This window comes from Protobothrops mucrosquamatus, unplaced genomic scaffold, assembly GCF_001527695.2.
Source record: "Protobothrops mucrosquamatus isolate PMUCROS unplaced genomic scaffold, P.Mucros_1.0 scaffold212, whole genome shotgun sequence".
NCBI lineage: Eukaryota > Metazoa > Chordata > Lepidosauria > Squamata > Viperidae > Protobothrops > Protobothrops mucrosquamatus.
In genome coordinates, this window is record NW_015386566.1 from 600,820 (window position 1) to 617,932 (window position 17,113).

At 40.4% G+C, this 17,113-nt stretch overlaps 1 protein-coding gene across 1 annotated transcript; it reads left to right on the forward strand.

Moving 5' to 3' along the window:
* The first annotated feature begins 4,338 nt into the window (after positions 1-4,338).
* On the forward strand, positions 4,339-15,778 carry LAG3 (lymphocyte activating 3). Its single transcript, XM_015814048.2, has 9 exons — positions 4,339-4,436; positions 6,639-6,721; positions 7,971-8,106; positions 8,258-8,484; positions 9,025-9,282; positions 9,505-9,798; positions 12,313-12,588; positions 15,180-15,295; positions 15,674-15,778. Exons 1-9 carry the CDS (start codon positions 4,339-4,341, stop codon positions 15,776-15,778), a joined length of 1,593 nt encoding a protein of 530 aa, XP_015669534.2.
* Positions 15,779-17,113: the final 1,335 nt, after the last annotated feature.

Genomic DNA, 17,113 nt, shown 5'->3' on the forward strand with positions numbered 1-17,113 from the left:
GCGAGAGTGCTTATCAGGATGATCAGAAGAATGGAGAGACTAACACCTTGAAACAATAATTGCAGGACATGATAGCAATTAGAGACTATATTATCCCAGAATATAGAAAGCAAAATAATGGTCTTCTAGAAAAGTGGATTCTGGCTGAAAAGTAAGGAACCGTTGCTAACCATAGGAGCAGTCTGACAATAAAATCAGTTTTCATGAGCTGCAGCAATTTCACTTGATGTGTTCTGGCAAAGACCGAAGATTAATCTGGATTCTTTTACTCAGCAGGAGGTTGGATTCAATGGCCTTAAATGGACCCATTTCAATTTTATGATTGAAAGTCATCTAGATGTGTTGAACTCTTGTCTAGCTGGGGATTTGAGAGTTGAATTCCAACAAATGTGGAGGTTACCACCTTGAGGAGAGCTGTCTTATGCCATAAAACATTTCTTATATTCTGGTTTTTATTGCTATCTGTCTGGAAATAATTTGGGAACATGTAATTTCCTGGAGAGCCAATTTGGCACAGGGGTTTAAAGCATTGGGTTAGAAACCAGGACACCATTAATTCTAAGTCTCACCTTAGACACGAAACCAGTTGAGTGACTTTGGGACAGTTCCTATCTCTCAGCCAATGAAGGGAAGCAGGCAAGGACAAACCACTTCTGAAAAGTTTTGCCAAGAAAATGTCAGGGACTTGTCCAGGCAGTCCCCAGGAATCAAAACCTGACCTGAAGATATGCATGCATGCATGCACATCAATCAATCCAAGATATAAAATCTTTTGTTTTCCTTCCAAGCACATTTTTACAGCAACTCTTCACTCTGACAATATTTAACTTTCAGACATCATAGCAATGCAAATGATTACTTCATTGTTTAAGGAAGATTTCTCTACGTATATCTGACAATCTGAACTTCTACTGAGAAAAACACTATATACAGTAGTGCGTTTGTGGGTGTGGTAACTATCAAGTTAAGGACATATATGTGATTAATCAACCTTCTAATGTCAAATTATATGTTATACCCACTTACAATTTCATTTTTCTTGGGCAGGTTTATTTGGTCTGCTTTATTATAAAAAGAAATGGTCAAACTTGCACTCCAAAGAAAAAAGACTACAATGCCTGAACTCTGTTTTCTGTTCCTGCTCTGCTACTAAATTCATTTTTTATTATAATGGAATAGAATTTATAAGCAAGTAGACTTTCCTGAGAGAGAGAGAAACTAGTCCAAGGACATCCGAACCACTACATTAAAGTGATTCTCTTGGGATAGTGTTAAATGTTAAAGATGTTACTGTAGTGTTAAAGAATATGCCAAGACTTTGGTCAGCTTTTTCCAACAACTTTGCTTATCATCATCCCCATTCCCTCTTCCTTCTGTAGGAGATGACCAGGCTGAGCCCAAGGGCAAGGTCAGATGCATCATTAGTTTGGTGTCTCTATGTCCCTGTAAGAAACCTAAGTCCACCCCCTCCCCTTGAAGTCTGTTGGTGCCAATTCGCCTTGACCATTAGTAGATCAGATTCTTGTAGGTAGAATAATCTGAAATAAACTTTTAGTACTTTTGAACTCTATTCTGATTCCTGATTCATTGCACCTGACAACTTCTCACTATTAGACCTTTTTTCCTACTGCCCAGAGTTATCATATCTGACTTGTAAAATCCAGACAACCACTAGATAGGAGTTTAGAGTATTCTGTTTCTCTTTTCTGGCACGGAAATTACTTGAAATGGAAAGAAAAACACACCAAGTGAATGATCGCCTCAGAGAGTGTCACCAAGATTGATGTTATTTCTGGGACCCCAGCTGCATTTTCTGGAAGACTGACTGCTGGCATGAAGTGGGATGCATTCTCCCAATGGATGGAAAGGAATGGTAGCCTTCCTCTGAGACTCATTTTATCCCCACTATATTTCAACACTGTTTTTCATTCATTTGTCTTAATATGTAGAACAATTAGTGTCAGACCTGCCCCCATCAGGTCCCTTAGGAAAGACAGATCCTCAACTCCATTTGGTTGAAGTGATAGGTTCTTTTACTAAAGGTTGTTGGTTGCAGTAAAGTCAGGCTAGAACTAAGATTCCCATGCGAAAGGTTACAATTTTTCCCCCTCATCCCAGCCTTTCCACCCTTGACCAGTTTGTCTTCAGCCAATGGAAAGCTGCTGTTTTGAGAATCGCTGAGATGCTTGGGGCAATTCACATTCCACTCTCAGGATGCATAGCCTTGAAGACTGGCACAAACTGGTTCCATGCCTCTCTGGTCTTCATCAAGCTGTCATTCACCCCTCCCTATTTCCCATCGCATCTTCATACGGGTTTATTGTCCATTTGTCCCCCATTCCCCCTCCCCCCTAACTTTTGATAACAGGATGCCGGCAAGGCACCAAGCTGAAGATGGCAGAACTGACAATTAGTTTGGAGGTCTGCATATGTCTGTAGATAGGTAATGCTTTAAATATAAGCCTTTCTCTGATTTTGAACCAATGGTTGCAATTTTTACACATATACATACTGATCCTGCTATGCTATTCCTACTTGGGGCAAGTGATCTTGGGCAAAGTGCAGAAAAGAAGAAACGAAATGCAAAATAAATTAAAAGGTAAGATAGCAAGATCTAGATTATACCAACACTTCACTTCTCACTTCACTTTATCTTTTTATTCTTGTAAGTGAACTTTGTTTCTACCATATTCATATGCATCTTTATATACTACTTTTTCTTCTTTAAAGTACTTAATCTATTACATCCTTTCCCTTTCTTAGTTTCAAAGACAACCAACATATCTAATCGTAGTGGCACAGTGTTAGAATGCAGTATTGCAGGCTAACTCTGCCTACCGCCAGCAGTTTGATATTGACTGGCTCAAGGTTGACTCAGCCTTCCATCCTTCCGAGGTCGGTAAAATGAGGATCCAGATTGTTGGGAGCCATATGCTGTAAACCGCTTAGAGAGGGCTGTAAAGGACTGTGAAGTGGTATATAAGTCTAAGTGCTGTAAAGCACTGTGAAGTGGTATATAAGTCTAAGTACTATTGCTATTGTTATTTTCTTGCTTAATTTCATTCATTATTTATTGCTTTGCCCATAGTTTCAAACTGACATCTTTAATACAGCTAGTCTCCAACTTACAACAGTTTGTTTAGTGACTATTTGAAGTTATGACGACACTGAAAAAAGTGATTTATGATAATTTTTCACACTTACATCTGTTGCAGCATCCCCATGGTCACATGATCAAAATTCAGATGCTTGGCAACTGGCTTATATTTATGACAATATCCAGGGGCCATGTGATCACTTTTTGTGATCTTCGGATGAGCAAAGTCAATGGGGAAGCCAGATTCATTTAACAACCATATTATTAACAACTACAATAATTCACTTAACAACAGTGACAAGAAAGGTTGTAAAATGGGGCAAAACTCACTTAACAAATGTCTCACTTAGTAACTTTAATTTTGGGCTCAATTGTGGTTGTAAGTCGAGGACTATCTATAACTGAAGACATGACCAGATGTACCCACAGATATTGATCTCTACTGCATGTTAACTTTTCATGGAGACTTCAACACTGGCCCTTCTACAAATCTGGCCATCTACCCAAACCTTCTCCAGAGGTTTGGGTAACATTCCTGGAAGCACTACAAATGCAAGGACAATCAGAGAAGAGAAAAGAGCGGTCCCATTGCACGAATGGATACCAAGTCACACAAATTGTTCACAGAAAAATACAAAAATATTCATATAAGATAAACAATAGTCATAAGATAACCCAGGCAAACATCAAATTAAAAAGCTAGAATAAAATAAATCACCCAGAAAATGTTGCCTGGGAAGGCTGAAGAAAAGAACAAAATATTTGATGGAAACCAAAAAGATTTATTTAAAATTCTGATTGTGAATGGATTAAAAATATAGTACGGTAAGTAAAATATTCCGGATGAAGTTTCCTCATGAGTGGGTCATTTCATGTTTGAGATGCAACACTTGGTCAATTGTTCTTACCAGCTTCTCTTCACTTCACAAGTCTGGGGCACATGAAGGAAAGCCTCTGGCAATTACTGGAAGAATCAAGATTTTTATTCATAAAAAGTGCTGATTCTTCAGATATAGAGATCTGAATGCTTTATTTATAAATTTAATTCAAGTACAGCTGGAAACTCGGGAGCCTCCAAATGTTACTTTACCCCCTAAGTCTATTAGTTCCCTGGCTACAGACTACAAAGGATAGTAGTAACATTTTTAATGGGTTTAGAAATGGTCAAGACCCAGTGGGGTTATTAAATGCCACATTCCCATTGCTGAGTAGCAACTCTCTTCTGAACCTCCTAAGGCAACATGCAATGTCAGAAGCTGGTCTCTGAGAACTCTGGAAGAGTTATTCAGCCGAAGCATGTTATTGTTAAAGCAGAACTCAGAGAAAACTCTCTATTAAGGTAAACAACAAACACATCCTATGAGGATGGAAAATTGCTAAACAATGTTTTGGCACCTAAAGTCAGTGGAAAATAAGTTACCATTTACCTCTTTCACATATTCAAAACAAACACTACGAATTCCAAATTACTCATGAATAATAGTAGCACTTTTACAAATGCCTAAAACAGACTTACCTATCATCTGAAAGAATACTTTGTATAAAAAAACAGCTCTTTGTTTTTTTTGCAAATTCCAAAAACTGGGTTGTTGTTGTTTTCAGCTTAAACATCTTCCTTCTTGTTGAATAGACTGAAGAAATGCAAGAATTACAGGTAGACAAATACCAGAAGAAAACAAGAACAACTACTGTTTATTCAAGGCTGTTGAAAGTGATCATTAGAGTTCCAGACTTGGATCAGGGATTATGTAATGATAAGGTTTCCAAGACAAGCTATACCTAGTGGCTTTATTGATATAACCATATTACTTCCATGGTAGCATTATGAAAATAATTTACCATTCCTTTCATCATCAAGATACTTTTTTTTTTAGTTCACAGTCTACTTTATAACTACAGTATGGGATTTCTTGGTGTTTCCCATTCAGGCACCATTTCTTCAGTAGAATAGAACAACAGAGTTGGAAGGGACCTTGGAGGTCTTCTAGTCCAACTCCCTGTCCAGGCAGGAAACCTTATACCATTTCAGACAAATAGTTGTTCAATCTCTTCTTAAAAACGTCCAGTTTTGGAGCATTCACAACTTCTGGAGGAAAGTTGTTCCACTGGTTAATTGTTCTAACTGTCAGGAAATTTCTTCTTAGTTCTAGGTTGCTTCTCTCCATTGCTTCTTGTCCTGCCTTCAGGTGCTTTGGAAAATAGCTTGACTCCCTCTTCTTTGTGACAACTCCTGAGATACTGGAACACTGCTATCACGTCAACCTAGCCAAAGTTGACTTTGACTTTGAAGTTTGACTTCCAAAGATGACTTTGGAAGCTTATCCTTTTTCAACTGATTCTAAATGATTGTGAGACAAAAGACGAGGGAGGTGCACCATGTACGTCTTGATCTCCGAGGCCAGGCAAATGAAACTTCAAAACTAAGCAATCTTCTCAATTATGTTATAAAACAACAGAAATTTACCCTATGACAATGTTAAATCATTTTTAGTTTGGCTGTACATCTACAGCCTTCCCTAGGCATTTTAGAACATCTAAGTAAAGGAATGACACCATACACACTGGCATCATCCACCTCCTCAGGCTCTGATAAGGCAAAATCCATAATTATATAGAAAGTTCAACTCACATTCAAATTAAAGAATAGAATAGAATAGAATAGAACAGAACAGAACAGAACAGAATAGAATAGAATAGAATAGAACTTCCCTTCAAATCTCCTTCCTCCTTCTGTCTTTCTTTCCTTGCACCATAAACATTCCAGCCTATTATTCATCCCACAGGCAGTTCAGAGAATTTACCCTAGCAACAATTTTCTGATAATATACAAACTCCTCTATTCTTGATTTCTGTTTTCAGTTTTCTTTTCTGGGAATGGCCTAGGGGGCCTCCTCATAAGGCTCAAATATTTCCTATGAACATCATTGTAAACAGCATTGTTTAAACAAATGGCCAAAGTAAATATATAGTTCCTTTCCCTCTCCAGATCAGTGTTAGCATTTGGCCTTCATGGCTCACGAACAACATAGATGCTGGTGGCCCTGCAAAATTTAATAAGCATATTGTTAAGGAAAAAAGAAAAAGAAATAAGAAGACCCTGTAAGTATTTGTATACAATAAGTTCCCCCTCTCTGATACACATTCCAAAATACCCAGGAAATAAACTCCTTTTTAAGCAATAATTCTCTGAATGTTCGATCATGTTTGCACAATGAACAAATGCACAAGTTTTGATAAATTGGTTAATGACACAGGGTTATCCTGTCACTGGGCAAAAGTAGCCTGGGCTAGGAAGAGGTGGCATTAACACAGTTATTTCCTGGCCATTCCTTCTGAGCCCTGCTCCACCAAAGTAGGATCAATGCAATGAATTCCTTGTGATAATGTATAACTCTTATGAAAAATATCAACTTTTTTTTCTGGATCCAGCTTCTTCTTTGGCTTTGAGGAAAATTTGTAGGTGAGCTAGTAAGACTATGCTTGTTTATCTACCAGCCTTAAATCAAATGTTCCTTTGAAACCAATTTTGTAAACCCTTAAGGGTCCTTGGCTACTTCCATTGGAGGGACTCCATTTGCCACTTGTTACGGGAAGTAAATTTGGGGGCCTGTGTTTGTGTGTTAAGTAAGAACTATGCTTATGAAGCACTTTGAACATCATGAATTATAATTTGTCACAGTCAGCCAGATGTTTAGACTGCATTTGACATTTTTATTTGCCTATCGAGTTCTTCCCGAGAACTTGGGATAATCAGGTTTTGTTGTGGTTGATGGTGTTAAAGGCATTGCCTCAGGATGTGAGCTGTTCTGAGTAAAGATGCCTTTTGCAATTCACTGGTGGTGATTTTGTCCATGCTAATTGTTTTCAAGGGGTGCTCCAGTTTTTTTGGGATTGCACCTAAGGCACTGGTTACTATTGGTGCCATTTTTGCTTTCTTTTGCCACACTCAGTCTACTTCTACGTGCAGGTCTTTGTATTTTGTGATTTTCTTCAGTTCTTTCTCTCCTCTTCTGCTGTTTCCAGATATTACTATTTTTATTACTTCAAAGAAAGTCAAGGATAAGAATATCAATACTTCAAAGAAAAACACACTAAGGGTACTTCCTGAGAAATTAGCCCTTTTATACTTTCCACTGCAAGCAAAAACAATAGTTAATGAGTGAGTGGACTGAAAGAGAAAGAAAAAAAAATGTTATTGTGGTCATTACCAGTATAGAGAATAAGAAAGAAACAGTTTCCATTGAAGAGTACTTTCAGAACCATTCTGCCTTCCTGCACATGTTTTTGCTTTTTTTTAAAAAAAAAATAATGGGGCTAATTTCTCGGCTGTGACGTTCACTTCAATGCAATCAGGAAATCAATAGCCCATCTGCAATATAAGAGCAACCTTTAATCTTCTTTGATCAGAAATTCACCTTTCCTACCTTAGTCTGAATCTCTTGGGTAAACCAGGTCAATCCTCCCCCATTCGGAGCCAGGCCAATTGGCAAAGTGTTGAGGGGGCTGGAGGACTCACCTTTCTCTCCGAGGCCAAGATGACTCTAGTCCTGCTTTTCTGCACTCTCGTTCTCATTCTGCCGATGACCAATGGTAAGATAGGGCAGGTAGTTTTCTTTCTTTACCAGGCGGGTGGGGGAAAGAAAATCTGCATGAATTATTTTGTATCAGTTCTTTGCATTTGAGCCCTTGTTGCCTTATATGCTATTCTCTAGCTGTCTTCCATGTTTTAAAGCCACAGCTTCTCTCCTTCCAAGTCTTCTTTCAGACTCCTTTATCCTGTTTGGGCTCAGAGCTGAGCTATTTTCGTAAACATCTTTTGTTTTGCATTGGATCAATATTTTTTATGTAGCCAGAAATACGCTTTGTTTAACAGGAGAGAAGTACAGGGTGTGGGGTGAGGAAGGCACACATGTGATTCTTCCTTGCTACCTGAGTCCCCAGATGGCGAAGGACAACTTGAGGCACCTGTACAAAGGATTAGAGGTTCTCTGGGTGCGGCACAGAGGCAGGTAAGACAGAATGACCCAGTTTTATCTAATTTGGAATGGGGGGGGAGTGGGTCAGTGGCACTTCTATTTTGTTTTCCACTTTTTCCTTTTCCCATTTTCCTTTTACGTGCTACCAGCTATTCATTCAACACAATTTTTTCTTTGTGACCAGTTCTTCCATGAAGCGTCATTTGGTGCTCAAGGTGAAGCCCAGTGGGCTTAAGAGTCTGGCCCATTCCATGATGCGCCGAGCAACTGTCTGGGACGCTGGCTTTCTTAAGGGCAATTTTTCACTCCAGATTAAGCCATTGCTGAAGGAAGATGCAGGAACCTATGAGGCACACGTGAGATATGGGAACGAGGAATGGCACTGCCTAGTGGAGCTTGGTCTGATGTCAGGTAGGTGGATGGGATAGCTGCTCAAAAATAAAAGTAACCCTCTCAGAGAGCAATGGAGACTCTCACAAGGACAAGGCCTGAATCTGGAGCTGGCCTGGAGTCCTTAAAAAGCTTGGATTCATGGCTAAGCAAGGAGCAGTTCTGAAACTGCATGCATCTATGGGATTCAACATTTCAAAGTGATTCATGCCCCCTATTTAATAGAAGCAGTAAGGTAACTAAGACTATTACACACCAATGCTTGTAAAAATATCCATTGGACTAAACTACATAGGACATAAAAGTCCCCACCATCTTACTTTGTTATTTTAAGCATTTTTCCCCTGTAAGAGCTATTCATTCAACAATATCAAAACTGGGCTGGTAGAATGCTTCAAGAAACCATGATTTCTCTTCTTTTCTCACTCCCTTCCTCCATATCATAAAAATAGAAAGTCTTCTGAACAAGGAAGGCATGAAAATCAATATATTGACAGTCCCATAGGCTAGGGATCACAGTGTTCTATGAATATTACTACACAATTTTCCTTTTCTTAACAGTCACTGCTCACCCTTCTCGTCCTCTAATTGAGTCGGAATCTGTCAGGCTGAACTGCAATTCCACCCACCCAGGAAATCCCACCAACGTCCTCTGGTTCCACAGAGATGTCCTTGTTCACATCTCCTACAGGCTTCATCCTATCGGTCAAACCCTGCTTATCTCGGAATCAGTCAGTAGTGACACTGGGCCCTGGGTTTGCCAACTCACCTTTGCAGATGGGGAGATAATTGCAGCCAGACACAACCTGCAAGTTATAGGTGAGATCCATCTTTTCATCTCATCTTCCCTTTTCTCACATTTCCACCCCTTGAGGGGTGGGGGAGAACCAGCATAAATAAAAACATGGTTATCTCTCTTATTCTTAAAGTGCTTGAATGAGTCAGAAAGACCATTGTACGCTGAATTCCACCTATTGCTCATTTTTGCACCCTCTGGTATCCTACCGCTGAACACTGTTATTTTTACTATCTCCTCTATAGGATTTACTGAGCAAGCCCCCTCAGTCATCTATACAGCAGCTGGATCTGATGCTTATCTGCCCTGTGTCCTGAATTCCAATCCCATGAACTATGGAATTTCAAGGGTGGCCATCCAATGGAGATACATGGCAGGGAGAGAACTGAAGGCCAAACCCACTCCCAGTTATGAAAACCATCAAGATTTCACTCTTCATCTCCCAGCTGTTGGATTAAATGATGCAGGCCAATATCTTTGTGAGATCACCATCCAAGGCGTTACTATAATTAAGAATGTCACCCTGGCAGTGATGACAGGTGAGGAACAAACCTGTAGCAAGCCCATTCTTCTCTTAAGGGATTTCCCCTGAAAGTTGAGGGAACATAATCCTTCCTACCTCCCAGCACCACAAAAGAAATTTGAACTGGTAGCCCATTTATCTTATGAGGAGGGATTATGGGCCACTAAAATACTTACCTCTTCAGGATAATTGAATGGGATGTCTCCTAGGTGTATTCAATTGCAACTCCTATCATTCCCAGCTATTGGCCAGGCTATCTGGAAAGATGAAACTAATGACCAATGTATCCAGAGAGTAATAGCTGGGGTAAGCAGATCAAAAGACTTGTAGATTTAAACTCAGTCAGAACAGCTGTAGAACAAAACTCTTCACATTTTTCTCTCATGGACTTTTCTGAGAGTTGGGTGAAACCTACAGAGTCCTTTTCAGAAAGATGTATTTTAATGCATAAATTAAAAATATATAGTTATGGAGGCAAACGAATTATGCCCAAATGCAGGTATCAGAAGATTAAAAAACAACAGATATATAATAATATAGCAACATATATCCTTTATTAATCCATTAAATGAACAACATGGCAATATTTTCTTTTAAGGACTAATCATTTTAGATAGTTGGATTTATTGAAGTTAAACATTTTTGGAGTCTATGGGCAATACATTATTTTGTTGCCTACATACATTATGACACGACAAACTAAAATTTAGTTGAAGATTAGTGAAAATACAGTTATATTTTTTCACATCCAAATCCATAGATCTCCTGAAATCTATCCACAGACTCCACCTGAAAAACCCCTGCTCCAGAATTATATAGCAAAGTGCTTCTCTTAAATTTTTGAAATGCTTGTATTGCTTATCTGAGAGCCAGACTGGTGTAGCTAGAAATCAAGCTAGAAATACAGAGATTGTGAGTTCTAATCCTACCTTGGGCAGAAGCTGGCAGGGTGACTATGGGCCAATCATTTTGTCTCAGCCCTAGGAAAGAGGCAATGGCAAACCTTACAAAGAAAACTGCAGGGACTTGTCCAGACAATTTCTGAGAATCAGACACAATTCAATGGGGAAAATTTTTTCAAAGCTGATATTTTATGATTATTTATCTGAGACTCAGCCACATTGAATGGAAACTCTGAGTCATATTTGGTGGTATTGAGACTGGTGGTAGGCAGGTGTGACGCTGGGCTGTTTTCCCAGTCTTCTAAATTCTTGCCTTATATCTGCACTCAGAGCTTTCAATACTGTAGATGTTACTAGCTATGATTCCTCGTAGGCAGTTTCTAGTCACTTTTTCTAGAAACGTTACTATTTGTTAAAAGCTGCCTGGCTTGATTTTTTTTCTGCTTCTGGGAAGGACTTGAGAAAGAAATCTCCAGGAGACTGTGAGTTCTAGTCCTGCTTTAGGCATGAAAGTGATCTGGGTGACTTTGGGCCGGTCATTCGTTCTCAGCCAGTCAGGCTTAGGTGACAAACCAATCATTCAATTTCTTGCACAACCAATGCATAGCAATAGCAGTAGCACTTAGACTTATATACCACCACACAGTGCTTTACAGCACTCGCTGGGTCCTCATTTTCCTGACCTCGGAAGGATGGAAGGTTGAGTCAACCTCAAGGCCCATCAGGATCAAACTCCAGACTGTGGGCAGACTGTTAGCCTGCAATTCTGCATTCTAAGCACTGCACCATCAGGGCTCCTTCTTTTAATCAATGCTCAGTTGGTTAAAAAAAAAAAAAACCAGGTCCTGCACTTGCAAGAAAAATGCTAGGAAGGAAGAAAATGTTGAGCAATATAATAGTAAATTAAAGAGAATTACAGACATCAAAATAATGGTCATTCATAAATGGATGAATGGATCCCACAGGGTTTCCACTTGCCTCCCAGGTTATTGAAAATGCTCATGATATTATTGGGAAGGTTCATGGTATCATCTAGGGCAGGGGTAGTCAACCTTGGCTCTTTTATGACTCGTGGACTTTAACTCCCAGAATTCCTGAGCCAGCTTAGCTGGCTCAGGAATTCTGGGAATTGAAGTCCACGAGTCATAAAAGAGCCAAGGTTGACTACCCCTGATCTAGGGTTTTGAAGGAAAGTTTCGCCAGTATGCTGATGACACCCATCATACTGCTACTCTATATTATCAACTGAAGGAAGAAAATGATATTAAACTGGAGAGGGTGAACAACCTGAAATTAAATCCAGACAGCCAGTATAGTGTAGTAGCTATGAAGTTGGGCTAGGACTGAAGAGACCCAGGTTCAAATCTATCCTTAGTTATAGAATCTCATTTTGTGATTTTAGACCAGTCATTCCTCCTCAATCCTACTTAGGGTTGTTGAGTATGATAATAATAATAATAATAATAATAATAATAATAATAATAATAATAATAATAATAATAATAATAATATGTTTTATATATATTCAGGTCTCAGTGTTGCAATTTGATTAATTTAACTTAGTGCTGTAGGAGGAAGGTGAGAGGGACCGGGCATTGGTGATTTTTGTTCCCTTGCTTTCCCTTCAGTCCTTACCAGCACTGTTGAGCCAAGAATTCCTGAAGGTTCTCACTTGGTCCTCATCTGTAACCTCAGCTACTACACAGGAAAAGAGCATTTTCAGTGGAAGTGGCTGGACTTGGAATCCAGCAACAGCTCTCAGTCTGCTTCTAGTAGGCCTGTGAAATGGGGCCCAATCCAAGAATTCCACCAGGTGTCATCAAGGGATGCAGGTACCTGGGAATGCAGCGCCCATGGTCCAGAGGGGAAGCTAGGATCTGTGCAGTATCACCTGGAAATTGCAGGTATTCTTTGTTTCTTTAACTGCTGACATGTATATTTCACCCTAAATTACATGGAACACAACAGTTCACATTCTTATGGTTAACAAGAAAAAAAACGGTAAAAACTTCAGCATATTAGTATAAGAGCCAGGATAAAACAGATCAAAAGAACCTTGGAGAAAATAGAAACTTCTTCTGGTATCAGAATGCATTCCAAGAAGTTGTTTGGGAATAGCATTCAAAAGTAACCTCCACCACCACCCTTCACCAGCTGCCCTAATTCAGATAGCAAAAAGATTGAAAGACTTCCTATGAAGTTCAGAAACCACAGAAAGGTGCAAGTGACACGGGCTTAGAAGGCGAACCGGGCTACTTTTGAATTAGCAGAGTTTCCAGATCACACACACACACACAGAAGGAGAAGGTCAGATCTAACGTCCTGCAATAGTCTGACCTAGACAAAATGAGGGCAGGGCTACCCCTGACTCCACAGAGCAATTCTACCGCAAGACTTAAAACGTTTTGTTGGGCTGGCAGGCGCTTCTTCAAAGGGGAACGTGACCTGGACGGGTTCCAGCCATGAGCCGCTGACGTCATCCCGCTATCCCGCGCACTTCCTCGCTCTCGCCCCCGTTGCTCGTTCGCAACCTTTCTCCGAAACAAAGCTCTGAGGCTTTTCCCCGAACCCGGTCAGGCGAAGCCATCGCCGCAGCAAGTGACTAAGGAGGGCGAGCCAGGCTACCCGGTGGCGGCGGCGGCCCTCGGCTCTGCTTATGCGCCCAGCCGCCGGTGGGGGGGAGAAGAGAGAGGGAGGAAATGCGCCCAGCGCCGCTGCCGCCACAGCCCCACCCGGCTCTTTCAGCTTGCGGGAACCGCGGATGCCGTGGCTGAGAGGGGCGGCAGCAACGGCGGCAGCTTCCCTCCCTGCTTGCCCCAAAGGGAGGAGCGAAGTGGGGCCAGGATGGGGCAACAGGCTGAAGCATTACCCCAGCGCTGGGTGGGCCCCGGCGCATTCCAACCTAGGCCAGGGCCGGTGTAAATTGCACGGGCTGCTGGCTTTCTTCGACCCTCTTTCCTCTCCCCCTGAACAAAGGAGAGCCGGGAAGAGGAACTAAAGAGCAATGCTGTTTGTTTATTTCCCTTCACACGTTTCATGCTTGGGCTTTGGGAGAACAAAGCCCCTGTGCGAAGGCGGAGGAGAGAGATCCAGAGCTCATTTTCTTTTTAGGCGGGCATGGGGGGGGGAATAATTCCTCGTCTAAGAAATTGGAGCTCCAGATTAAAAAAAAAAATCCCTGCCGTCAAAGGTACTGAATTACACGGATCTTCACCCTTGGCCAGCCTGGCTAAAGCTATTGGTTGTGATTCAGCAGCATCTACTGGCGTGAGATTATAGATGACAATGACATTAAATTAGGCAATCCATTTACTTCTTGTCCAAGTCAAACCCCAATGAAGCCTTTCTTTTTATTTGGGGGAATGACACACAATCTGACTTTCCAACAACAGGCCCAAACAGCAACTTGGGACCTATAGTATTGTCCCAAGTAGGTTGAACACAATTTATTCAGCAGATTAATTACTCACTGAGATCTCCAGTGTACTGTGTTCAACCCATAGTTTGTTAAAACAGTCTATTAACTGCTCAAGACAGTTTTTATAACTTGTCTCCCTTGCATTCAATTTAAGAAGAAGGAATAGTTGGCATCTGGTTATTAATTGCGTATCACTTCAAGTCTCTGGATGATCTCACTCAAAAATTTTATGTAGAGATTGAAAAGCAGAGATAGGCTAAACCTTGTGGTGCCTCAGAGTAAAGCTATGGTCTTCTAGATTGGAATGGTGGTGTCATAAAATTCAGACAGTCTACTCAGAAAATTACAGTGATTAAAGGGACTGAAAGCTTTGGAGAGGCCCAGAAGAATTAATCTGTCTCTCCACATTCAAAGGCAAGCAAAGCAGATCTAAAAGATACCAGCATCCAGATAACTGATTTTAACCAATTCACTCACTGTTCCAAAATGACTTAGTCCTCTAGGCAGCCTTTAGTGATCAAAGGACCCCAGTTTGCATTTGAGGGTATCAAAGAGCACAGCAATGGTGCTAAAGCTACTCAAGTGGCTGTGACTGAGATTTCTACCTTATTCTCTTAGATTACAAGGTAGACGCTTAAAGCTATTTGTACCTTATTTGTACCAGGAGCCACAAAAGCAAAAAGTCCAATTCCTATGCAGTTTAGATCTATTGCTAAGTAAATGGGACACAACTTTTATCTTGATATATATGGTGCGTCCCAATTACTTCTGTATTTTATTGTTTCATCCAACCAAACATTGTGACTGCTCCCATCAAATTAAAAAAATATTTTTGTTCTCACCAGTATAATCCTAATTTATTTACTACAATATGTTGTGATTCAGTTCTGAATGGCATTGTTTACATCTCATCCAGAAGCTGCCATTTTGCTACAGATAATTGAGACCAGATAATTGATTTTCTATGTGATAGAATATACACGTGCTAAGCTAAAGATGGATTTTTGAGTTTATCATTTTTGATCCTCTGATTCTTTCCCCCATTCTGGCTTTATTTAGTATAATTTTGTCTTGCAGCCAGTGCCCAGCTTGCCAGCTTGCCCCCTGTACCAACTGAGAAAATATTTGGCCTGTTACTATTTTTTCTTATTGTCTTACTCTCCATCATAGCCGTGGTCTACCTGAGACGAAGGGTAAGTCATAATCCACCACCCTTTTTTTTTTGCTGTTCTTGCCTATGTTTTTTTCTTTCCAAAATCAGTGGGAATCCAAATCATTGGGGTACAATTTGATTAAAATCCTTCTCCTCTGAGGCCGAGATCCTTCCCTTTTGACCATCCACTACCAACTCAATTACCCAGTGGGGTGAATGTGATCAGGTTGTGTGAGCACTGTGGCACTTCAGTAATATCTTTAGCCCCAGAAGAAGCTCTCTTCTCATCCCCAAATAATGTGAACATAATAGGGTTTCTTTGTGATCAGCCATTTTCCCCAAAAAACAATTGATAAAGTTGTTACTAAAACAGAAGACAGGATGTAACTACAATTTCTTTTACCACTATTAATTTTAGATGTATTCCCTGAACTTACAAGCACTGGATAGGATTGTGGATGCTTTGCCTGGGAAAGGAGAAAAGAATGGAGGACAGGAGAAGACTCTACAGTTGGAATACTAAAGGAAAGGAAAACAAGGAAGAAGATTGCTTATATGAGAACTGCCAGGACTGGCCAACTAGACCTATGCATAGATTTATGTTGGTTTAGTTCAAGAGTCAGTAGGTCTACTGGGTTTTAAACTGTGAGATAGATCCTCCTTGAAAACAGTGAAACCTGAATGTACAGTAATCCATTGAGGGAGAGGATGGACAGCCAATTTCTTCACAGAAGTCACCTGTAAAATATGCTGGATTTCTCAGCGATTATTGTTCCCCCTTTTAACTGCTTGGTAGACCCCTATATGTTTTCTCCCTTTTGTGCAAGTTTAGGAAGTCTTGTTCATTTCTGTCCCTTTTTCAAGGCTATTGTTGGATGAACTGGTCCACAATTTGTTTGCATAAAATAGTACAGGTATTCCTCAACTTAAGACCACAATTGGGACTGGGCTTGCCATTTTAAATTGGTACATCATAAAGTGAGACATCATGTGATTATACCACCTTACAGCAGCAATCCAATCATTCTTTGTTGTGGTCATTAACCAAGAATTGCAGGTACCCATTTCAGTCCAAGCCATTCTAGACTTTGTCCCTCCCAGCCCCGAACCTCAGTAAGATAAGGAACTGTCTCCAACTCCCCCATTCACCTATTTTCCCCCCATCACTGCCTTTAGGCCCCTTGTCCGCCTGCCTTGTAAGGTGACAAACAGTCCCAGAGCTGCATGGCTGCGAGACTGCTTGCCATGACCCAGAAAGCCTCAGCTGCCCCAGCAGATGCCAAAAAGCGCTCATTTGCCCAGGTGCCCTTTCTCCCCAGTTTCATTTCTTTTCTTTGAAGAACCCACTTAGTATTCTTTAGTTTGTAATTCACAGTTCTATAAGCAGAAATAATTATCTATGGAAGCTCAACTCTTTCAATAAAATAATTTTGCTTATACTTTAAAGATGGGTCTTTTAAAATTATTAAATTAAAAATAAATAATTAAAAAGCAATAATAATTCATAGAATCTTAGGGCTGGAAGGAACCTTGTGGATCTTCTAGTCCAACCCTGCTCAAGGCAGGAGTCCTTATATCAACCTGGACAAATGGTTGTCCAATCTATTCTTCAAAACCTCCAGCGATGGAGTACCCACAACTCTGCAAGATAAGCTGTTCCTTTGATTAATCCTTCTCACTCATCTCCAGGTTGAATTTCCCTCTGAAGAGCTTGTCCTGCTTCCAGGTGCTATGGAAAATAAGTCTTCCCTGTGACAGCCCCTCAGAGCCTTCTTTACATTAAGCTAAATATACCTAGTTCCCTAGTTCATTGTAAGATTTAGCCTCTAGACTCCTTATCCTCTGTTGTTCTTTTCTG